This window comes from Musa acuminata, chromosome BXJ2-8 (genome assembly GCF_036884655.1).
Source record: "Musa acuminata AAA Group cultivar baxijiao chromosome BXJ2-8, Cavendish_Baxijiao_AAA, whole genome shotgun sequence".
Classification (NCBI taxonomy): Eukaryota; Viridiplantae; Streptophyta; class Magnoliopsida; order Zingiberales; family Musaceae; genus Musa; species Musa acuminata.
The window spans coordinates 26,902,642-26,925,682 of record NC_088345.1 but is presented as its reverse complement, the minus strand read 5'-3'; the positions used below and the strand labels follow the sequence as shown (position 1 = coordinate 26,925,682).

Sequence of the window (23,041 nt, the reverse complement as noted above, 5' to 3'; positions counted from 1 at the left end):
ATGTATAAATAATCATCATCATGTAGGACTACTAGATAATAATAAAAATAATAATCAACTAAACCTTTTAATTAATTAATATTTTTCTGAAATCAGGGACATGTAGGGAATTTCTTAATTCCTAAGGGTATTTTCGTAATTTGGACAAAAGACAGAAACTGGAATTTCTCAAATTCCGAGGGGCAAAACTGTCTTTTGCCCAAAAAACCCTAATGCCCTACTACCCTTTGCTGCTGCCGCCGCCGCCGCCACCCTGCTAGCGGCGGCCTGTGCGGCGAGGGGCGGGGCGCTACCCTCGCCTGCGGGCGGCGCTGCCGCTGCAGGTGGGCGCCCCCGCGGGCGTCGCCGCCTCCGCGGGCAGTTCTGCCGGCGGGGCAACGCCTGCAGGCAATGCTGCCCCTTCAGGTTGGCGCCCCTGCGGGCGCCGCCGCCTCCGCGGGCGGTTCTGCCCGCGAGGCAGCGCCCGCAGGCGGTGCTGCCTCGCTGGCGGCCGCCCCTGCGGGGTTTTTGCCCGTGGGAGCAGCGGCCACAGGCGCCGCTGCCCTGCGGTGCCTCAGCCCGCGCTGCTGCCCCGCGGCGCCTCTACCCGCGGGCTCAGCGGCCGCAGGCGCCTCTACCCGCGGGCTGCCAGCCCCGCCGGCAGCAAGCCTGCTGCAAGCAGGCCGCCGGCCGGCTGCTGCAGACACAGCGCTTGCGCATGCGCCGGCGCTGTGCTGCCTGGCTGCGACTGCGGCTGCCGCTGCAGGTGGCTGCAGGCATGCAGATCGAGGGCAGCAACTATTGCTGCCCTTCCTCGCTTTTGCGTCAACGATTTTGACGTCAAAATTCTTCCTAAACACAATACACGCAGTTCAAAACCAATCATTCGCACGAACAACCTGGCTCTGATACCACTGTTGGGAAATCATTGGGGGGCGACATCATATGCGCAGCGGAAGAACAAGAAAACAAAAATCCCCGATTCCCAAAAAGATGTTCGTCGTCGTGCGAAGATTGGTGCGCAAAAATCCGCAAAACACAAAACTGCGTATAGAGATTGTGTTACCTAGGGAGATCGTATATCCCTGTTTGCAGATCCTTAGGAGAGGGTGAAGGAGGTCAAGCGTCCTCCTCTCTAGCGGTGATCCACACAGTAAGGTTGCGACGACGCTCCTCAAAACTCCATGCCTACTCTGAGGTGGAGAGGGAGAGGAGAATAGGAAAGGCAAGCAAAGACTCTAGCCTATGAGGCTGTGAATCCCTCCTATTTATAGAGATCCCGTGTCAAACCCTAATGGGTCCTTCCCTAGTGGGTATTGGATCTGCATCCAATAAGACAAGGGCTCCGTCGGATATCTCATATCCGAACCTCTACTCATCGCAATGCCTACCATATGTGTGTGACCCTCTAGGCCCAATATCGAGCTGGCCGTGAGTCATACCTGTCAGAACTCCTTCTAACTCAGTGGATTATTATCTCTGTAATAATTCACTCGACTCATCGACTACGGAAGTACTAGGCCACTACGCCGTAGTCCCCAGACGATACAGGGGAATCCAATCCATTGGACCTGTCTGTCCTCAGTTACCATGTACCTATAGTCCCTCATCCATCTAATATCCCAAAGACCGTATATCGAGCATGGTGCTGTCAGACCCATACGGTTTCTACTCGAGTCTCGCTCTAATCGGATTCTCCCGGAGAACTCTTTCTCTCTCAACCCGAATGACCCTGGCCAGGGATTTGTCTGAGCAAGAACACATGGGATATTCCTCTCATGATACCGAGAGTGGATGATCCTCTATCGACACTCAATAGCCCTCGTAAGGTCGACTACCACTCCCAATGACCAGCTGTACTAGATCTGGGAACAGCCAAACCTATAAGTCTGGTATCAAAGAGTGGAGCACTCATACAGGACATCCTTGGTGTCTCAAGTCTAAGAACCAGATACACCACTAGGACTACGGAATCGTTGTCTGACAATAAGGCATCATCAACCATCCAGCATTCCGTAAGCGGATCAATCAGTGAACTCATTCTCCAATGAGCACCTGTACTGTATCCCTAGTGTCCCTACACGAGCAGCTATGAGACCAGCTGCATCCATCATATGGATGGGTATACAGCACACCAGTCTATCCGGTTATCACGATGTCCCTCTCGAGTAACCTATGACCGGGATTATTTAGGATATGTGTTTAAAGGTGAATCGATCTCATTATCGTGATCTCATCACGATCCGATTCCCATTGCACAAATCCAAGGACATCACAATATATATGCATTTATGCAATAGTTATAAAGTGATATACGCCAAAATATAATAAGCAAAAAGATTCTGTATCAAGTCACACGTGCCATCACTCACGTGATTGGCTTGCTGGGCACTTATGACTAGCAGAAACTACTTGATATATGTTTATGATTTAATCTGCGTTTTGAGTGACTCAGGATGCTTCGATCAGGATGAGATAATTAAAGCAGGAAAATCATGTTGTGCCGAAGGAACATGTCAGAAGATTGGACGTCGGGCCGGTGGATCGGTCGACGTATCGACAGAAGGCTTCGGGCCGTGGACTCGGGCATCGGGCCAAGAAGAGCGGGTATTGTGCCAAGGATATCGGAGTTGCGGAGTCAACTGGTCGATTGGGCAATAGGCTGCAGGAGAGGACGATGCGTCGAAGAATCAGACGAAGCGTCGAGGGACCAATGACATGCCGGACAACTTGGTTAAATTGCTTAGGATTAATTGTCTCGATCGAAGTTTTGTTTTGTTGTGCTGGATTAACTACGATGAGAGTAAGACAAGCAGCAGGTGTTGCGCCGGAGTCAAGATCATGATCACGTTGGGAGTTCGAGAGTTTGACGGAAGTTCGGACGGTCGTCGGAGGTTCAGCGAGAACAGATCCGAGAAGTCCATAAGCTTGCCAAGCGAAGCTCGTCGGAACTCGCCAAGTGGATCGTCGCAAAGTCCAGGAGTATGCCGGATGTCCGCAGAAGGATCACCGAGGGTTTATCGGATGATCGACGGAAGTTCGCCGGAAACTCGCCGGAAGAAGCGATTGACGCATCGGAGCATAGCTGCAGAAGTTGTCTTAGAGTTAATCGTAGTTAGCACGATGATTAAGCTTGAAAATGGGAGGTGATCCCATTAGCTTAATCTTGGGGCAATTGGGCCCCTGAAAAGATTCAAATTGGGCCGAATGGAACGAACCATTCGGACCCTGATTGCACCAGGCGGTGCAACCGCCTAGGCCAGGAGGTGCAACCGCCAGGGCTGCGAGACTGGGCGGTGCAACCGCCCCAGCCAGGCGGTGCAACCGACCAGAGCTCAGTCTTCGAGCTAGACTGGGCGGTGGAACCGCCCTGACAGAGAGGTAGCACCGCCTGAGCTCGGTCTTCGAGCTCTGGCAGAGCGGTGCAACCGCCTCAGTCAAGAGGTGGCACTGCCGGGGGCTCTGTCTTCGAGCCAGACTCAGGCGGTGCAACCGCCTGGGCTCAGTCTCCGAGCTCTGCCAGGCGGTGCAACCTCTCTAGTCAAGAGGTGCAACCGCCTGATCCCGGAATTCTGGGATTTGATCGATTTGATCGTTTTGAGCTCCAAATTTGAACTGGGATGGGGCCTATAAATACCCCACCCATTCAGCACTGAAAAGATACAGATCCACACCGAATTCTTGATCTTTTCAGTGATTCTAAGAGCTCAAATTTGTGTAAAGTCCTAAAGTTCTCCTCCTTTTGTTCTTCAAGTCTTGAGTTGTAAAGAGAGGAGAGAAAGGATCTGTAAAGGTTGTCTCCTGAGCCTGTCAAAAGGAGAGAAACTGTAAAAGGGCAGTTAGCCTTCGCCCATTGAAGGAAGGCAGCTAGTTGACGTCGGTGACCTCGTCGGAGGAGGAAGCCAAAAGTGGAGTAGGTCAAGACTGACCGAACCACTCTAAATCTCTGGTTTGCTTTTACCTTGAGCACTTTATCATTACTGCAAACCTCCTACATTGCTACTGCCCTCTGCGCCTTTACGAACGAGTTTCTAAGCTCTGATCTTTCAGAATCTGCATTCAAAAGTAAATCGTGTTTTCGTACGATCTTCACACTGCAGTTTACGCTTACATTCGGATTCCATTTATAACTGCAAATTGCTTTCTACGTAAAATGCTTTTCAAGGTTCAAAACTGCTTTTAGACGCAAAACTACATTTAGACGTAAAATTACGTTTAGACGTAAAACTGCGTTTAGACGCAAAACTGCGTTTAGACGTAAAACTGCGTTTAGACGTAAAACTGCGTTTAGACGTAAAACTGCGTTTGGACGTAAAACTGAGTTTAGACGCAAACTGCGCTTAGACGCAAACTGCGCTTAGACGCAAACTGTGTTTAGACGCAAACTGCGCTTAGACGCAAAACTGCGCTTAGACGCAAACTGCACTGTGACTCTGCTTTTATATCGAAATCGTTTTTTATCGGACGAACGCAGCTTTCGTTTTTAAAATCGCTGTAAGATTTCCGCTGCACTAATTCACCCCCCCCCCTCTTAGTGCTCTCGATCCTAACAATTGGTATCAGAGCGGGGTATTTCTCATTTCGGATTTACACCCGAGAGAAATGACTTTTCAAGAGGGCTGTTCGGTCTTTCGTCCACCGTTCTTTAACGGATTGGACTACACTTATTGGAAAACTCGAATGAGAGTTTTCTTAATTTCTCTAAATCTGGATTTATGGAATATCGTTGAAACGGTTTTCAACTTCCCTCTAAACCGATGAACGAATGGTCGGTTTTAGAGAAGAAGTATTTTTCTTTAAACGCAAAGGCTATAAATGCCTTATTTTGCGCATTGGACAAAAATGAGTTCAATCAGATTTCTACGTGTGAAACGGCTTTTGACATTTGGCTAATTCTTGAAATCACGCACGAGGGAACTAGTAGAGTCAAAAACTCGAAAGTTAACTTTTTATTGCATGATTTTGAGTTTTTTCAAATGCAACCAAGCGAGACTATAGGCGACATGTACACCCGTTTCACGGATGTCGTCAATAGTTTAAGAGCTCTTGGAAAATGTTTTTCGGATTTTGAACTCGTAAACAAGATTTTACGTTCTCTTTCTAAAAAGTGGGATTCAAAAGTAACTGCAATACAAGAAGCTAAAAATCTAAACAACTTACCACTTGAAGAACTAATTGGTTCATTGATGACATATGAAATGGTGCACAATGCACATGATGAACATGTTGAACACAATCACTTTCCAAAGAACAGGAAGGATTTGGAACTCTGGACAAATGAATGCCACTTGAGCGATGACTCAAGTGATGAGGACAATGATGAACAAACTAACCTTCCAAAGAACAGGAAGGATTTGGGACATAGAACATTTGAAGACCACTCGAGCGTAAGCTCAAGTGATGGTGAACTTAAACTACAAATGAAACGAAAATTAAAAAGCAAAAAGAATGGAACTACTTGCTTTAAACGCAAGAAGAAGAACAAAAATTGGGATGAATCGAGCTCATCTGAAGACGAGAAAGTCAACAAAAGCAAGGCGGCAAACTACGCCTTACTCGCCTACGACATTGAGGTAATTAAAATGCCTTTGGTTTATTTTAAAATTACTTGATGCTTTCATGATATATTTTCTTTTAGAATTAATTTTCTTGAAAATTACATGTTTAAAAATAAAAATACAAAAAATTATGATCATGCTGATAATTTCGAAAATGATAATATTGCATGATAAACAAATAAAATGATTTTGATCATGGTTAAGAAGTAATAATGTTTATCATGTTTGATTAACATTGTTGAATGAAATCACGTTTGATTTAAAGTAATGCATAAAGATGTAATATTAAATGGTTATTAACAATTTTATGCATGAGATTTTAAGTTATCCATGATCATGAGCTTGTTTAATCTTCTTGATTTAATTTCAAGATCTATAGCAAAAATCATGTCTGAATATATGAAAATGTTAATTTCATTTTCGGATTCACTTAACAATTGATATCCTAACAATCAGATTTTCTCATACACTTATAAAAAATATTTTTCTAAAATAGATTTGATGAAATGATTCCTGCTTATAAATTCCATCTTGAAATATGAATGATAGTGTTTTTGCTTGCAAAGATTTGTTTCACATTCATATCTCCTATGATTCATGTGCAGAAAAAGAATTTATAAATCATAATACAATGAGATTTCTTATGCAAAAATAAAGTGCTTTTGTGATTCTTTGCTAAAGAGAATAATCATAATCATGATCTTGATAATTATAACATGAAGCTCTTTATAAATCAAGATCGTTCATTATGCTCCCTACATTTATCAAAAAGGGTTTCTTCAAATGAAATGCAATTCAATGAAGTGTCATATTGATATCTTGAAACTTGGAATATTTTAAAATGTGATCTTGATAAGAATGTTTCAAGTTACTCTTTGTACTATATCTTTTCGAATGAATCATGAGCCTTGATATCATATATTTCATAATACAAGATTTATTTGCCTTATGTCTTGAACTTTCATGCTTATCTTAATTTGGCATATAAAGACTAAGGCATGCTTAGATGAAAAAGAATCTCTTAAAAAAAAAAAAAAATTGCTTTTCCCATCTGATCGAGATTAATGATTTCATGATATTTTGTGAATCTCGAAATTAATTTTAATGACTTGATTATGAATTTCAAGTTAATGATTTGATTTGAATAAGTTTTATCTAAATCATAATCTTGATCTTGCAAAATTGAAGTCACAAATAATATCTTGTGGTATTCATGGATTGAAACATTGTATGCTTAAATTAATCATTCTCCTATGTTTCAAAAAATTCCTTAAAAGCCTTATGTGATGATTGAAAACTAACTTGCTTTATGATGAATCACAAATCATGACTTGATCTATGATGTAAATGCCTTTAAATGATTGATATATTTAACACTTTTATGCTCTTCCCCCTACTTTCTTCTTGCATGCATGGTAGGATATAATTTGACAAAATTGATACCATCATGATATGAAACATTTATGATGTGCAATTATGCATGCAATACTTGTGCTTTCTAATTATGATGTGATGTATTGCATATGATGTAAATCATGATTTAAAATGCTATGAGTGCCAAGTTACACATTTTGAGAAGAAATTGTTATATTGAAATATTAATGTAATTATGAATGGTGATATGATATCATGCATGTAATACTTCAATTTATGATAATGATGCATGCAATGATAAAATATTCATGATGAAAAATTATCTTGACATTCGTAACTTGATTATTCATCATTTGTCATGATTTTGAAATCGTTGTAAAAGGAAAAGAGAACTACAAAACTGTATTCTCTCTTTCTTTTTTACAATGACAAAGGGGGAGATAGCTAGCTTGTACAAGTCAAGAAGATGCAAAAACTTGATTGCTAGCTTGCCTATTTTAAGTAGCAAAGATTGCTAACTTGCTTATTTCAAGAAGAAAAATTGTCTTCTTGAACATCACTATCTTGAATATCTCAAGAAGCAAAACTTGCAATTTGCACATTGCAATAGGAAGCAAGAATCATGAGCTTACACAAGAAAGCTATCTTGCATTTGCTTTCGAAATTTTTGCTAGCTTATATATTGTGAAACTTGTATATCGTAAAAATTGCTAGCTTGTTGGTCTAAAGAGAAGCAAAAAGTTGCTATCTCAAAAGAAGCAAATGTGCTATCTTGCCTATCTCAAGAGGCAAAAATGCTAACTTGCGCATCTAGCAAAGTGAGCAAAATTTTCAAGAAGCAAGAGTTGCCTTCTTGAACATCTCTAATTTGCTAGCTTGCATGATGTAGAACTTGCTATCTTGAACATTACCAAAAGTGCTATCTTATATGCTATAAAACTTGCATATCTAAAACTTGATAGCATGAATGTTCTAAGCATGATGTAACACTTGCTAAATCTTCTAGCTACAAGATTGCATGATGATAAAACTTGATATTATGATTTTCATGCAATGAGTTGAACCAATATCACACACAAACGATTAATTGTGATACTTCTCCTTTTTGTTGATGACAAAGGGGGAGAAGTATGTTGATGACATGACATGTGATGCATAAGTTTATGCATATGTTCATGTTGACGTGTTGCAAGTATTCATGATGAATATTGCAATGACTTGAATTCAGTTTGAATTCAAGGTTCTATCAATATGGCATATTGATAGGGGGAGTTTGTTTAAACTCTGGGAGTTAAGGTTAACACCGTTTATGATGACATGTTGCTTAGATTTTTGAATCTAAGAGTTTCTATCAATATGGCATATTGATAGGGGGAGTTTGTTTAAACTCCGGGAGTTAAGTTTAACTCCGTCATCAAGTGGTTGTCATCATCAAAAAGGGGGAGATTGTTGAATCTCGTATTTTGATGATGAAACTACTTGATATATGTTTATGATTTAATCTGCGTTTTGAGTGACGTAGGATGCTTCGATCAGGATGAGATAATTAAAGCAGGAAAATCATGTTGTGCCGAAGGAACATCTCAGAAGATTGGACGTCGGGCCGGTGGATCGGTCGACGTATCGACAGAAGGCTTCGGGCCGTGGACTCGGGCATCGGGCCAAGAAGAGCGGGTATTGTGCCAAGGATATCGGAGTTGCGGAGTCAACTGGCCGATTGGGCAATAGGCGGTAGGAGAGGACGATGCGTCGAAGAATCGGACGAAGCGTCGAGGGACCAATGACATGCCGGACAACTTGGTTAAATTGCTTAGGATTAATTGTCTCGATCGAAGTTTTGTTTTGTTGTGCAGGATTAACTACGATGAGAGTAAGACAAGCAGCAGGTGTTGCGCCGGAGTCAAGATCATGATCACGTTGGGAGTTCGAGAGTTCGACGGAAGTTCGAACGGTCGTCGGAGGTTCAGCGAGAACAGATCCGAGAAGTCCAGAAGCTTGCCAAGCGAAGCTCGTCGGAACTCGCCAAGTGGATCGTCGTAAAGTCTAGGAGTATGCCGGATGTCCGCAGAAGGATCACCGAGGGTTTATCGGATGATCAACGGAAGTTCGCCGGAAACTCGCCGAAAGAAGCGATTGACGCATCGGAGCATAGCTGCAGAAGTTGTCTTAGAGTTAATCGTAGTTAGCATGATGATTAAGCTTGAAAATGGGAGGTGATCCCATTAGCTTAATCTTGGGGCAATTGGGCCCCTGAAAAGATTCAAATTGGGCCGAATGGAACGAACCATTCGGACCCTGATTGCACCAGGCGGTGCAACCGCCTAGGCCAGGAGGTGCAACCGCCAGGGCTGCGAGATTGGGCGGTGCAACCGCCCCAGCCAGGCGGTGCAACCGCCCAGAGCTCAGTCTTCGAGCTAGACTGGGCGGTGGAACCGCCCTAACAGAGAGGTAGCACCGCCTGAGCTCGGTCTTCGAGCTAGACTGGGCGGTGGAACCGCCCTGACAGAGAGGTAGCACCGCCTGAGCTCGGTCTTCGAGCTAGACTGGGCAGTGGAACCGCCTTGATAGAGAGGTAGCACCGCCTGAGCTCGGTCTTCGAGCTCTGGCAGAGCGGTGCAACCGCCTCAGTCAAGAGGTGGCACCGCCGGGGGCTCTGTCTTCGAGCCAGACTCAGGCGGTGCAACCGCGTCTGACAAAGAGGTGCAACCGCCTGGGCTCAGTCTCCGAGCTCTGCCAGGCGGTGCAACCTCTCTAGTCAAGAGGTGCAACCGCTTGATCCCGGAATTCTGGGATTTGATCGATTTGATCGTTTTGAGCTCCAAATTTGAACTGGGATGGGGCCTATAAATACCCCACCCATTCAGCACTGAAAAGATACAGATCCACACCGAATTCTTGATCTTTTCAGTGATTCTAAGAGCTCAAATTTGTGTAAAGTCCTAAAGTTCTCCTCCTTTTGTTCTTCAAGTCTTGAGTTGTAAAGAGAGGAGAGAAAGGATCTGTAAAGGTTGTCTCCTGAGCCTATCAAAAGGAGAGAAATTGTAAAAGGGTAGTTAGCCTTCGCCCATTGAAGGAAGGCAGCTAGTAGACGTAAAACTGCGTTTAGACGTAAAACTGCGTTTAGACGCAAAACTGCGTTTAGACGTAAAACTGCGTTTAGACGTAAAACTGCGTTTAGACGTAAAACTGCGTTTGGACGTAAAACTAAGTTTAGACGCAAACTGCGCTTAGACGCAAACTGCGCTTAGACGCAAACTGTGTTTAGACGCAAAATGCGCTTAGACGCAAAACTGCGCTTAGACGCAAACTGCACTGTGACTCTGCTTTTATATCGAAATCGTTTTTTATCGGACGAACGCAGCTTTCGTTTTTAAAATCGCTGTAAGATTTCCGCTGCACTAATTCACCCCCCCCCCTCTTAGTGCTCTCGATCCTAACAGGTACCACCACCCAAATTAGTTGTACCACCATCTGACAGCCTTTCGAAGGTTGTGTCTGGGCGGTACCACTGCCCAAACCGGTGGTACCACCGCTTGACACAGTCTTGGAGACTATGCCACGATGATGCCACTTCTTGGGTCACTGTTTGGGCTTTTTCACTTGGCCCAACATAGTCGTTACATGGGCCCAACTGGCCCCTAATTGGATTGGCTCAATTCCAATCCCAATTATATGCTAACTACGAATTCTAAGGTATACACTAAGCTAAATAAGTCCGATGAGTCAAGGTTTCTTCCGACGAGCTTTCGACGAACTTCCGACGATCTTTTGGCAATGTTCCAATGGACTCCCGGTAAGTTCCTAGACTTTATGACGATCTTCTTAGTGAGTTCTAACAAGCTTCTTTGGCGAGCTCCTGGATTTCTCGGTTGGTTCCGACAGAACTTCCGATGAACGTCCGAACTTTCGACGAACTCTCAAATTCTCAACGAAATCTCGTTCTCGACTCCGGGACTTCATTTTGCTTTATGTCTTGCTATCGTAGTTAATCCTACACATATAAAATATACTTTGGTCTAGATAATTATTACTAAGCATGAATCTTGTTGTTCAGCATGTCATTAGTCCATGGCGCTTCGTCCGATTCTTCGGCGCATCATCCTCTCTTGCGGCCTATTACCCAATCGGCCTACGACTCTGATATCCTTGGTGTAATATCTGCTCTTCTTGGCCCAATTCCCAAAATCATGGCCTGAAGCCTTCTATCGATACGTCGACTGATCCTCCGGTGCGACGTCCAATCTTCTTACATGTTTTTCTCCGACCCAACATGATTTTTCCTTCTTTAATTGTCTCTCCCTGATCGAAGCTTCCTACATCACTGAAAACACATATTAAATCATAAACATTATCAATTGGTTTCATCATCAAAATTCGAGATTAAATAAAAAGATTCGAAGAAATAGGATCATTCCTCTAGTTAAATTGATTTAGAAGCATCAATCTATTAATGAAACTATCTAAGAGATAGGCGAGGAAATGAAAAAAAGCTTATTCTTATATTTTCATCGATTGAGGTATGATAAATTTAGAGGACTAAAATTTGGGGCTTAGGGTTTTTTTTTTTTTTTGAAATCCTCTCATTTGAGATTTTAGAGTGTTTAGTTTGACGATAATATGAACTTGTGATAAATGGTTGGTTTTGTGAATTTATCAATTTTCACACTTGTGGATTTGTAAGTATGGTCAATGTTTTGTTAAGTTAGCTTTGGGTTTCATGAATTATCAAGTGAGGTGATACATGATTATAAACTATATAGATTTTATGGATATGAATTATGATGTTTGAATATTTTTCAGTATCATTAAATGCTAGTTTGAATCCTGAATTAGATTGGTGAAAATTATAATATTTTTTATTTAAGATAGTTTCATACCTCTCGAATGTGATAATTTGGGAGTGTGACAAAAATAACATTGATTCTTATACATTCTCAACTAATATTTTATATAATACTAAAAATAATATTTTCTAAAAAGTATATACTTTAATTTTAAAAATAAAAAAATATGAGCATATTATTTATTATATTTATGAAATATATATCATAAATTAAATCTTTAAGTGAGGATAATATATACCTATTATCTTTTATTTCTATTGATACATTAAGTATAATTTAATGCATATGAGACTCGAGTACTATATTATCCTTTAAATACTACAATTTTTATATCCGATTTCTCTTCCTTTCTCGACCTTATTACTATTGACCTCTCACCATAGCCACTCATCGTTTTTTTCGCTTGATGCCACCATCACTCGCCATTATCATCAATGTTAATTGCTATTGATATCATTTGATATCGTTGTAAACAAAAGTAAAGACTAGTGTTACCCTCCCCCCTCTCCACCGATCGAAGAGACCAACACTCTTTTGCCTCTTGCATAGAATGAGAAGGAAGAGAAAGTAAAGTTAAAAAACAAAAAATTGCGAGAGAAAAAGAAACAGCTGGGGCAGTGAGAAACTCACATAGGACTTCTTATCTCTCTCTAGAGCCTTGTTTGAAGTCGGTAGAAAACTAAGTTTTTGCCCTCAACGAGCAGAACTCTTGGGCCTAGACTTTCTACTGTTTCTTTTTTAGTAAATTACTTTTACACTGATCCTGATCCTTATTCTGTGTGGGATGAAACTGGAACCGGAAAAGAGTCACTCTTGCACTATTCTAACAAAAAGGCTCGCGTAGCACCACCGCAACGTTTTTTCCATTAACTTCCCTTTCATTTTTATCCCTTCTAATGGAAAGAATAAAAAATAAAATAATTATTAAAAAAATTTATTAAAGTAGCTTTAGCTCGAATACATTAACATGTTCCTCACTTATTTATACAGATTAGAAAAAAGGATTTTCCTCAATAGAATAGAGGAGCCAGAGGCTTCGTGAGTAGGGCAAGAGCAGATCGCTGTTGCTATTGTTGCTGCGGCTATGACGACAACATCGACGGTGACGAATAGAGCAAAGGAGAAAGCTACAGCAATGGAAAAAGCTTTAGCAATGCTGTAACAAAGGAATAAGCTGTAGTAGAGGAGGAAGTTACAGCGATGTTATAGCGGAGGAGGAAATTACAACAGAGGTGCAACAGAGACATCATAACGATGTTATAGCAGAGGAGAAAGTTACAATAGAGGTACAATAGAGAAGAAAGCTATAATAGAGATGCAACAGAGGAGGAAGCTACGACGATACTATAATAGAGAAGAAAGCTGCAACAGATGAGGAAAAGGTGGGACAATGTTGGTGAGCGTAGCACTAGAGATGCCACAACGGAAGGGAATAAACGTTGGTACAAACTAGTAGTGGAGAAGACAGTTGTCGTTCGTCGAGGAGGAAAGATTTGTCACACTGATGGCCTGACGATGGAAAAGCAATAATAAAAAGCCTTTTCTTTTGTCGTTGGCCTTTTCTTTTGCCACCGGAGGTGGAGAAGCAAGAGTGATGAGTCGGCAACGAGAAAAGAGCTTGCTCTTGGCAAGCGGGATACCATGATGGAAAGAATAAAAGATAAGAATAATTATTAAAGAAGCTTTATTGAAATAGCTTTAGCTTGAATATATTAACATGTCCTTCGATTTTCCTCAACAAAATAGAGGATTTCCTTTAATAGAGAAGAGAAATTTCCTCATATAGTTGATGAAATCTTATCTGCTATCCCCTTGAATTGTTGTTATGTTTCTTTCTCCTTAACTACAATACCATGTAGATGTTCATATGTGATTCTTCATAAATATCCTTTGAAGAAGTGGTAACAAGTTTGGTTTGGTTTTGATGAGGGTAATAATGACGATAAGACTTGGGATGACGTCAACTGCCCCAGATGATGCCTCGGTTGACCTGACACCACCTAGTCAAACGGATCGGAACGTTGACCGAGGAATATTAAACATCCTGCTCATGCTCTATCCTTCACGCCACGCCAACACCAATGTCAGACGCTACCAGGAGTACGAGCCTGCCCCCTGCAAGCGAGCACATCAGGAAATAGTAAGCTTCCCTATAAATACCCTCGCATTCTAAACGAGAAAGAGGAGGACACCAACATAGACAACAAACCCCCTACGACTATTCACTAACTTGATCGTCGGAGGGGTTGGGCCGGGCACCCCGACCCGACCTTTGTGCAGGTGTGAAGCCGAAGGTCTCAACTGAACACGCAAGCGAGGAGTTCTTGCCCGAAGGGAATAGCGACCCATCCCAATCGGAGCACCGTGATCAGCCACTTCAGTAGTCGGGAGGAGTGTCCCAGAAAGATCCCGTCAACAGTACCTTAGAAATAGAAGGAGGCGAGGAAGGGAAAGAGAAAAATTAGAAAGCTTGAATACTGATGGAGGAGAGGAAGCAAAAGAGGAAATTAGAAAGATTATACTGCCCGTTTAGTTACTGTTGTTGTGGTAATCCTTGGCATGCAAACTTAAGAAAAAGCTTGCACAGTTTGAAAAGGAGAAGAAGAAGAGGAAGGAGGAGAAAATATTTGATGGAAGGTGAATCTGAGGGTATTTAAGTTTATTTATAAAATATAATCTAAAAATATTAAAAATTTTAAAATAAAATTATTGTAAAAAATATAAATAATAATCTCCAAAACCAAAAAGGCAACGGAAAAAAAATTATTTTATTAAAAAATCGTTCAATCTCTTTTTTTCCCGAATATGTTTGACTAGACATCGGGACCAAGAGTGACTTGGTTTTTCACTGAACTGCACGTAATGCACCTGATGTATGCACGTGTCAACACATCACCATGGGGCGCTAATTGGCTGCCGTGTACACAATGTTGCGATCGCACGCGCCGCCCCTTGCCCCGATTTTGTTTCCTCTTCCCCATGCCCTACAGAAATACTCTATAAAATAGAGAGAGGCGAGCCGTCGTCGATCCACCGCTCATATCGACGTTGATGGTTAACTCCGCTTCTACCCATCTTAACGAAGACGAAGAACCGATGGAATTTGAAGAAGAAGAGGAAGTTATGGACGAAATCGATGTCGAAGATGAAGGAGAACAACAGCAACAGCAACAAAATGAAGAAGAGAAATCGCAGGGAGACAATGGCGCAAAAGCAGCGCAGGCACAAGAAGAGCAGGCGGCGAAGATAATCACAGATCCCCCGTTGGCGCTCCTCCAATCGCTGAATGGTCTCTTCGATCTCAATTGCGCCCTTTCGGAATTTGTCCATCAGTGGCATGCCCTGCACCACTCCCTCGACGCGATCCTCTCCTCCATCGACCGCCGCTCTCGGGAGCTCGACGGCCCGACCGAAGTAGAGAAGGGCGGTCCCGGCGACTACTACCCCCCTGCCGTGTCTTCCAAGGCTGTAGATCGCGCTGCGGAGCTCCTCTCCATCTGCGAGTCCACCGGCAGCCGCGCCCTCCGCAAGTTCGTTGTCTCCAACCTCTCCGACCTCGAGTGGCTCCGCGGTGAGGTTCCCGCTGCCCTCCGACGCGCCCCCAGCCCGGCCAAGCTTGTGCTCGACGCAATGGGCCGCTTTTACCTGCAAGGCCGCAAGGCCTACGACCGCCCCATGGATGACCCCATGGTCGTCTTCCGCCGGGCCTGTATCCTCATCCTGGAGTTCTACGTTCTCTCGGGATGTTCTTCCGTGGACCCGGAAGAATCGGTTAAGAAGGATGCCCAGGTGGCCGCTCTATCTTGGAGAACTCGGCTTGTCAATGAGGGTGGCGTGCAGGTGGCAAGCGCCGTGGACGCACTTGGTCTGGTCCTCTTCCTATCATCCTTCGGCATTCCAGAAGAGTTTGGGTGCACGGACATGTACAACTTGCTCCGATTGAGCAATCTGAAGAAGAAAGCTGATGTGTTCCGGAAATCATCTATACTGTGTGAGAAGATGCCAGGTAAAATTGAACTCGTTGCTAACAAGAGCATTTTCAAATTACCCATATATTTTCGTATGACCAGTCATAAACTATACTTTACACTTATGCTCATTCATGATGTAAATCTCGTAGGTTCTCGCACAATTCACTACTTGGAATGCTTGGATACTTTACAATTGTAGTTCCTCTTCTTTCAATTTTAGATTGATTTCATGAGCTTTTGTTATCTTTCATTTAAAAGAGAATAGAGAGACGCTGCATATATCAACTTCCCCAACCCTCATGAATGTTGTGCACTGGTTGCCCATTTCATCTTATAAAGAATGATAATAAAGCTTGTGGATTTAGACAACTCTGAAATAGCCAATATTTCAACCTATAATTGACCATAAAGAAATAGCCTCTTTGCTTGTAGTTGTAAGATTGCGGTACATTGACTGTCCCAGTACTCTCCATTTGTGGGAACCTTGTGTACTAGATTCACCCTTTTTACTTGATCATGAATAATTTTAAAATGTATCAAATGATTAAAGGATTTGATGTCTAGAAAACTCATACAACTGTGCTGTCCCATATTATAAAATCCCATCAGTCTTTCCAGTTATTCTACAATTGTTGTGCGCTTGAAGATTTGGGGTTTTACTTGATTATGCTGCTTTGATGTTTGAACTAAAAAATTGGGTCATGCATAACTTACTTAGGTTTTTCTTCTACATATATTCTTTGAAGTTCTAACTTCATGTAAATACCTCTTCTTAGATTCATGAGACAAGACCCATGCGTAACTTGTTCCAACATGTCTACTACATTTAGCATTGGGATTAGGACTTGAATTGTGGTGCTTATTCCTTTTCACAGACTGATTCACTATGCAACCTTCAAAATTTCCAAATTTTGGACTGCTAAATGTTATCTTTTGATCATAAATGAAAACATCTTTTATGCTTATTATTTCAAATTTCTTACAGAGGATTAATTTATCTTTCACCAACTGATGGCTTTGATACATTGCATGTTTGTACTAAAAATGTTATTTCATACGAGGATTGAAATATTGTACCATATCGGAATTTCGAGATTCGCTCGGTATGATATGGTACTATATATCGAGTGGTATATTTTGGTATACCGATCGGTATATATATATATATATATATATATATATATTTTTTTTTTTAATATAAAAGTAAAAAAAAATATGACGTCGCTTATATATATATATATATATATATATATATACCGTCCGATAGCGGGCAGTCTGTGTACCGGTCTACTGGCGGACCGGTATGTACCACCCGGTGCGGACGGTATTATTCGAAATTGAAGACCTTGAGTTCATAAGATATATCCAAATAAAATCTTCTAGAATTTTCTACATTTCAGCTATTCGATATGAAAATGGCTGTGAGAGAGATTTTTCCTTTCAGAAGTGATGATCACTGATCACTATTACTTTTATATTATAATACAATCATTAATGTTTGTCTGATTTATTAGATTACTTAAGTAGAGCAACTATCTTTTCTATTAGTATATGATTTTTCTCTACACTTGCTTATGTCATACAGTTAGATCTATGCAAATTGGCTGTCTGTGTAGTTCATTGAATGGGTCCATCTTGATCAGATCGTTATTTGTTTCGTTGAATTCTAAACACATTATGGTCTTTTTCATTATTACATCACTGGATCAGAGGTGAACATGAGAATTCAGATGAAAGACCAAAATTAGCCAATCTCGCTAGCCCACTTGATCTCAATCGTCAAAATGCTGAGAACGGACGATTTTCTGGATCCTGTGTGACCTGACAATTCTCAAGTGAAGAAGAGGATACGAGAAAAGGAGTTCAAACCATGGTCTGCAGTACCAGACTGTACCGCCCGGTATGGGCGGTACGTACTGGTCCGCGGACTGCTTGTTACCGGTTCGACGCTATAGCAGTACTGCAGCAACACTCTATAGTGCTCGGCACGCCTGAATATACCGCTCGGTACACCTGGGTGTACCGCTCGGTATACCGTACCGTACCGGTACCGAGCCCAGATCGAAACTCCGGTACGGTATGGTATTGCGGACCTTGGTTCAAACTCAATCTTTATCACTGTAAACCATCATCATTTTTGTCATTAGATGGAAATAGATGGAATGAAGAGAAGTCTCAAGAAATTATAGTAAACCCAGCAACCTAGGTTCATTTTTTTCAACATATAGAATCCTTGGTTTCTCAACTACCTAATTACTAGAAAATGTAACATCTTGATACATCTATTTGGGTTCAAAAATGGTGAAATTACTGATATTTGAATCTGTAATTGATCATGAAATGCTCAAGGAAAGTGCACAAATGATTAGATGTCTTAACTTTATGAAACATATATGGAAACATATATGTTTCGATAACTATATCGAAACATATATCAAAATATATATATCGAAACCTATTGTATGAAACCTTATTTCATAAGTTCATGAAACATATATCGAAATCATGTGTTATCAAAAAAAGCATTTCAAGTTAGTCTCAAGAAATACGATACACTTTCAAGATGATCTATTATAATATATTGTTGAGGTTATATTAGTTGAACCATTTGCGATTAATTTCTTCAATTCTAAAGCATGAGGTATCATTATATAGTTTGTTTACTAGATTTTTTTTTAATATGTTGGAAATTTAAAATTTTCTACTTGTTATGAAGATTCATATGGATTAAAAATTAGATTGTGCCCTACGTAGGAGATGTGTAATCGATATATCCATCCAAATTATATGATCTGATATTATATTCTTGGATTTGGGTACTTACCGATGCAACCCTATTGAGGGTACTTTAGATGGGAATGGTGATGATGCTAAGTTTGAGTACCTTAGGTAGGTTTATTTGATTGCTCTTTCATGTTCCATTTATTGGTTAGTTTTGTTAAAGTAAATGTTGTCACCGGGCTTGCCTCACCTCGCTTGAGCTACTTGACAATGGTTCAAGCGAGTGACTTCAATCAAGCATCACCTAGGTGGTCACCTAAGCTTGGGTGGTGATCTCTATGAGGGTTGGGTTTAATGATATGTCGATCCGATACCATCTCTCGGATGGAAGTTTTGGTAGAGGAGTGAGAGATTGCTAGAAACAAGAGTAAAATTAAAAGGAAAACAACCTCGATTGCTTGTAAGATTAAAGTACCAACTACAAGGGCTATAATGGAGTAAAGTGTGTTAAAATACTTAAACAAAAGCATTAAAACACAAATTGTCTTTGGATAGCACCTGGGTGTTGTTGGCAGGTTGAGGATTGTTGCCAACTTCGATATCCTCTTTTGCTGTTGGAACCTCATCTTGGAATCATTTGAGGTTTGGACAATAGGTAGTATGGTTTTAGGTCTTCTCACAACAGCTAGACGAAGTTTAGTTAAAGGACTTTGGCTGTTGAAACTTAAAGAACTTATGGTTTTATGGTTGGAGGTCTGCAACACCTTAAAGAACTTCTCTTTTCTTTTTTCTTCTCTTGCTCTCGTCTAAAGCTGGAAAGCTAGCGCCGGCTAGGGTTGCTTCTTGGCTGCAATGCCTTAGACTGGGCTCTCCTCCCTCTTTTATAGTTGTGGTGGGGTAGGAGTCTTAATGGTTTAGGACTTTCCTTCTAGGGTTGGCGCACACTCTTTTACTCCAAGTGGGAGTGGTGCCTCCCTTCCTTGGTGGCTACCCTATTTGAATAAGGGCTGCGCTAGTCCTATTCCTAATAGGACAAGGATTGAGGTGAGTGGGCATGGATCTAGGTTAGCCAAAGGGTCCCTGAAGAATAGGTTAGGGTTTGGCCAAATTGGACTTAAATCGGAGTTGTATTGGACTTCGATCGAAATTTAAGTTGAACTTGACTTGAATATGGTCTTTGAGCTCATTTTTTAATCTTGGTTTGGATATCAAGATTGAATTGAAGTCCGATTGAAAATCCACTTGAGCCAAATTCGAGCTTGGCTTGAACTCTACTAATCATCCCTGATCACGGCTCCCTCAGTTAGGTGATTTACATTCTATTGATTCTTTCTTTAAGTTTTAGTCTCTCTCAATTTGTAGATTGGGGGTTTTGCTTTGGTTCATCGATGTGGTTGGCATCGCCGTGCCTAGTCGTGCCATCTTGATGGGGTTCTACTTATTGCCGACCACCGTCAGCTCAAGGGCTTCCTTTCTATTCTCGGGGCTTTGAGGTTGTTGTTTCCCTTTTTACTTTCTCCTCTTTCATCCTGTTAGAGCAAGGCTTTGGTTCTTTGCATCAAGGTTCGTCGTACCGTACCGTACCGGCATTTCGACCCGGGCTCGGTACCGGTACGGTACGGTATACCACTCGGTACACCCAGGTGTACCAAGCGGTACACTCACGTGTACCGAGCACTGTACACTGCTACAGAACTACTGTACACTGCTACAGTGTTAATGTACACTGCTACAGTACTCGGTACGGTATGAGGCGGTCCGCGTACCGTTGGCCTGTCGGACTGGTACATACCGCCCATATCGGGCGGTACAGTCCGGTACGACAAACCTTGCTTTGCATGTCAAAGCAAGAGCCACGAAAACAAATCGGATGTTAAGTCTTTGTTGTTACCCCTTTTAGTTTCACCATCCTCTTTGTTTGGTCAGTGGATGTTAAGTCTTCCATCAAACAAATCATATCTCAGGTGACGAGGAACTTCGATCCTTTCACAGTTGATGCTTATGGGCTCAACAAAAACAAATTATGAGGTCCTAAGGATGACTTTGACAAATGTCAAGCGGAACCACCTTGTACGTCACTTCATCGATTAGTTCCTTTGGGATGATGAAGTATACCTTATATTATTGGTCGATGTTTGTCTCCATATTATCATGAAGGTATCTAAGATGATATGGGTGTAGATGCGGTGGTGTCTCTAGGTCTAGCTTCTTGACCAAGCTTATTGAGATGAGGTTCTCTTGGCAGTTGGTGTTGAAATTGCACCAATGGCTTCTTTCTCGCTTGGATCTTTGTGGTGAAGAGCTTTTCTCGAACCTTTGGATCGACTAGTGGTTTAAATAGGCGCTCAGGCGAGGCGAGGCAAGGCGAGGCTTTAGCGCCTCATGGGTAGACCAAGCAGTGTGCGCCTGAACCTAGGCGTCGAGCGAGCGCTCGGTTCAATTGAAGCAACCGAACTAGAATTTAAGTTTGGTTCGGTTCAACAATGGTTAGTTGGTTCGATTGATCCAACTAATCGCTTTCTTACCCCCCAAAGCCACCCTCTCATGCCTGCGCGACCCCGAGTCGTCAACCTTACGCTGTTTCTGCTGTCACCACTAACGCTTTCTATGGTTGCCCTCCGCTGCAGACATAGCGGATGAGGCTTCCTCTATCATCGATGGATGGGTCCGACGGCTAGCTTCGGTTCGTAGCTTCCTTTGCCATTGCCACTTCTGTGTGCAGTTCCTTCAACCGTTGAGGGAGAGGACTGTCACGCCCCCCCGAATTTAATTCTCATTTAGGAGGTGTGAACCTAATTCAAGATTGATAATATTTAATTCAACAAACAATCCAGGATCCAATCACACATTTGAGGTCACTAAGAAAAACATTCAAGTCATTCACCTCTACAATCCATAATTCACAAAACCTGTGCAGTTTATAATCATACATCATGTCACTAGATGATTCTTAAAATCCAAAAGCAACTTAACTAAACCATAACTATATCATAAATCCATAAGCGCGGCAATTAACGCAATCACAAAACCAACATGTACTACATGTTTATATCAGTACACAGTTTAGACTTAACATTTCCAAAATCCTGACGTAAGAGGTACTTTTCAAATATTTACAAGATACATCAATCTAGATTTGTCATTGATATTTCATTACACCCAAAAAGAACTTATACAACATCAACCTATTAAGTACAAAATATTTGCCCCAAAATCTTCTAGTCTTCTACTGCCTCAACCCAATTTACACATTTTAGTGAGCGATAAGCTATCCTGAAAAATTTATATAGCAACGGGGTGAGCATATAAAGCTCAGAAAATGACTAACATATCCATAGCAAAGAGGACAGTTTTCAAACAAATGAGGTATCAAAATACAAAGCAGAGATACAAGATGAAATAATAGCATGTTTTGTTTGAATGCAGAATTACAATATCATATCGTTCGAAGCACGTTTTATTCATATAATCGAGGAAAGGTAATTAGAGCATATCATTGGCATAAGGAGCATATCGATGACATATGGTAATTTCAAGGCATAACAAAGACGTAAGGAGCATTTTGGATATCATGAATGCAGAATTACGATGTCATTTCGTTTAAAGCACGTTTTGTTTATACAATCGAGGAAAGATAACTGGAGCATATCATTGGCATAAGGAGCATACGATGACATATGGTAGCTTTCAAGGTATAACAAAGTCTTATAACATTTCGGAAATATATCAAAGAACAAAACATGAATAGAAGCTCAAATGTCACATAACGATGCATTCATTTCATTCTTATCCAAAGCATGCATAGAAACATAGCCAAAGCTTTGGATATCATATCAAACACATAGAAGATGAAGTGGGATCATAACATAATATGGTCCATCCATTTCTGAATGACCAACAAACATAAGTCTCCCACGTCTGGGAGCTCCATCCACCCACGTCTGAGTGAAGTCATAGGGGGCCGGCAGAGCATCGCGGGCTCTAAGCATAACTCCCTTTACCATTTCTAGCAAAGGTTCACATTTATCCCACAAACACCGGAGTAGAAAGGGACAGTATGAATACTGAAATTAGCATATATTGGAAGCACATGCGGAACAATGAAATGTACATATGCCTTTCGAGTCAATACGATACAAACATAATCTTTCACAATGTATTCAGATTTGAAAGGAAACAAAAGCAAGAGCATACAAGGATTCCAAGAAACCATATATAGCTCAATTAAAATAAGAAAGTTAGATAAGTTCAATGTCTAAAGAAATGAAACTGGAAGAGGCACATATCGAAAGCAAATACGGAACATTGGGATGCATGTGCCGAATCATTACGATGCAAACATGATCTTTAGATGATAGCTGCAGATGTACAAATAAATAAAGGACAAAAGTATACAGGAATTTAAGGTAATAATGTAAAGCTTAAATGAAGTAAGAGTTTTTTTCCAAAATCGATTTCCAAAGAGAAGAAATAAGGAAAGCCGAAATCGACCAAAGCTCGATTCTGACGGAATTTGATAGGAACATTGTATGAACTATTTGGATAACCAATTATGCTCCAATATATACAAAATAGGTGTCATTAGAAAGCTTTG

General features: G+C 41.4%; 1 protein-coding gene across 1 annotated transcript in view; it reads left to right on the top strand.

The window, feature by feature from the left end:
- The first annotated feature begins 14,703 nt into the window (after positions 1-14,703).
- LOC135619341 (protein FRIGIDA-like) overlaps positions 14,704-23,041 on the top strand; it is a 31,368-nt gene continuing 23,030 nt past the window's right edge. The window contains exon 1 of the mRNA XM_065121259.1: positions 14,704-15,761. Coding sequence (XP_064977331.1) covers positions 14,807-15,761 — 955 coding nt within the window. The 5' untranslated portion in view covers positions 14,704-14,806. The remainder of the gene's footprint in view (positions 15,762-23,041) is intronic.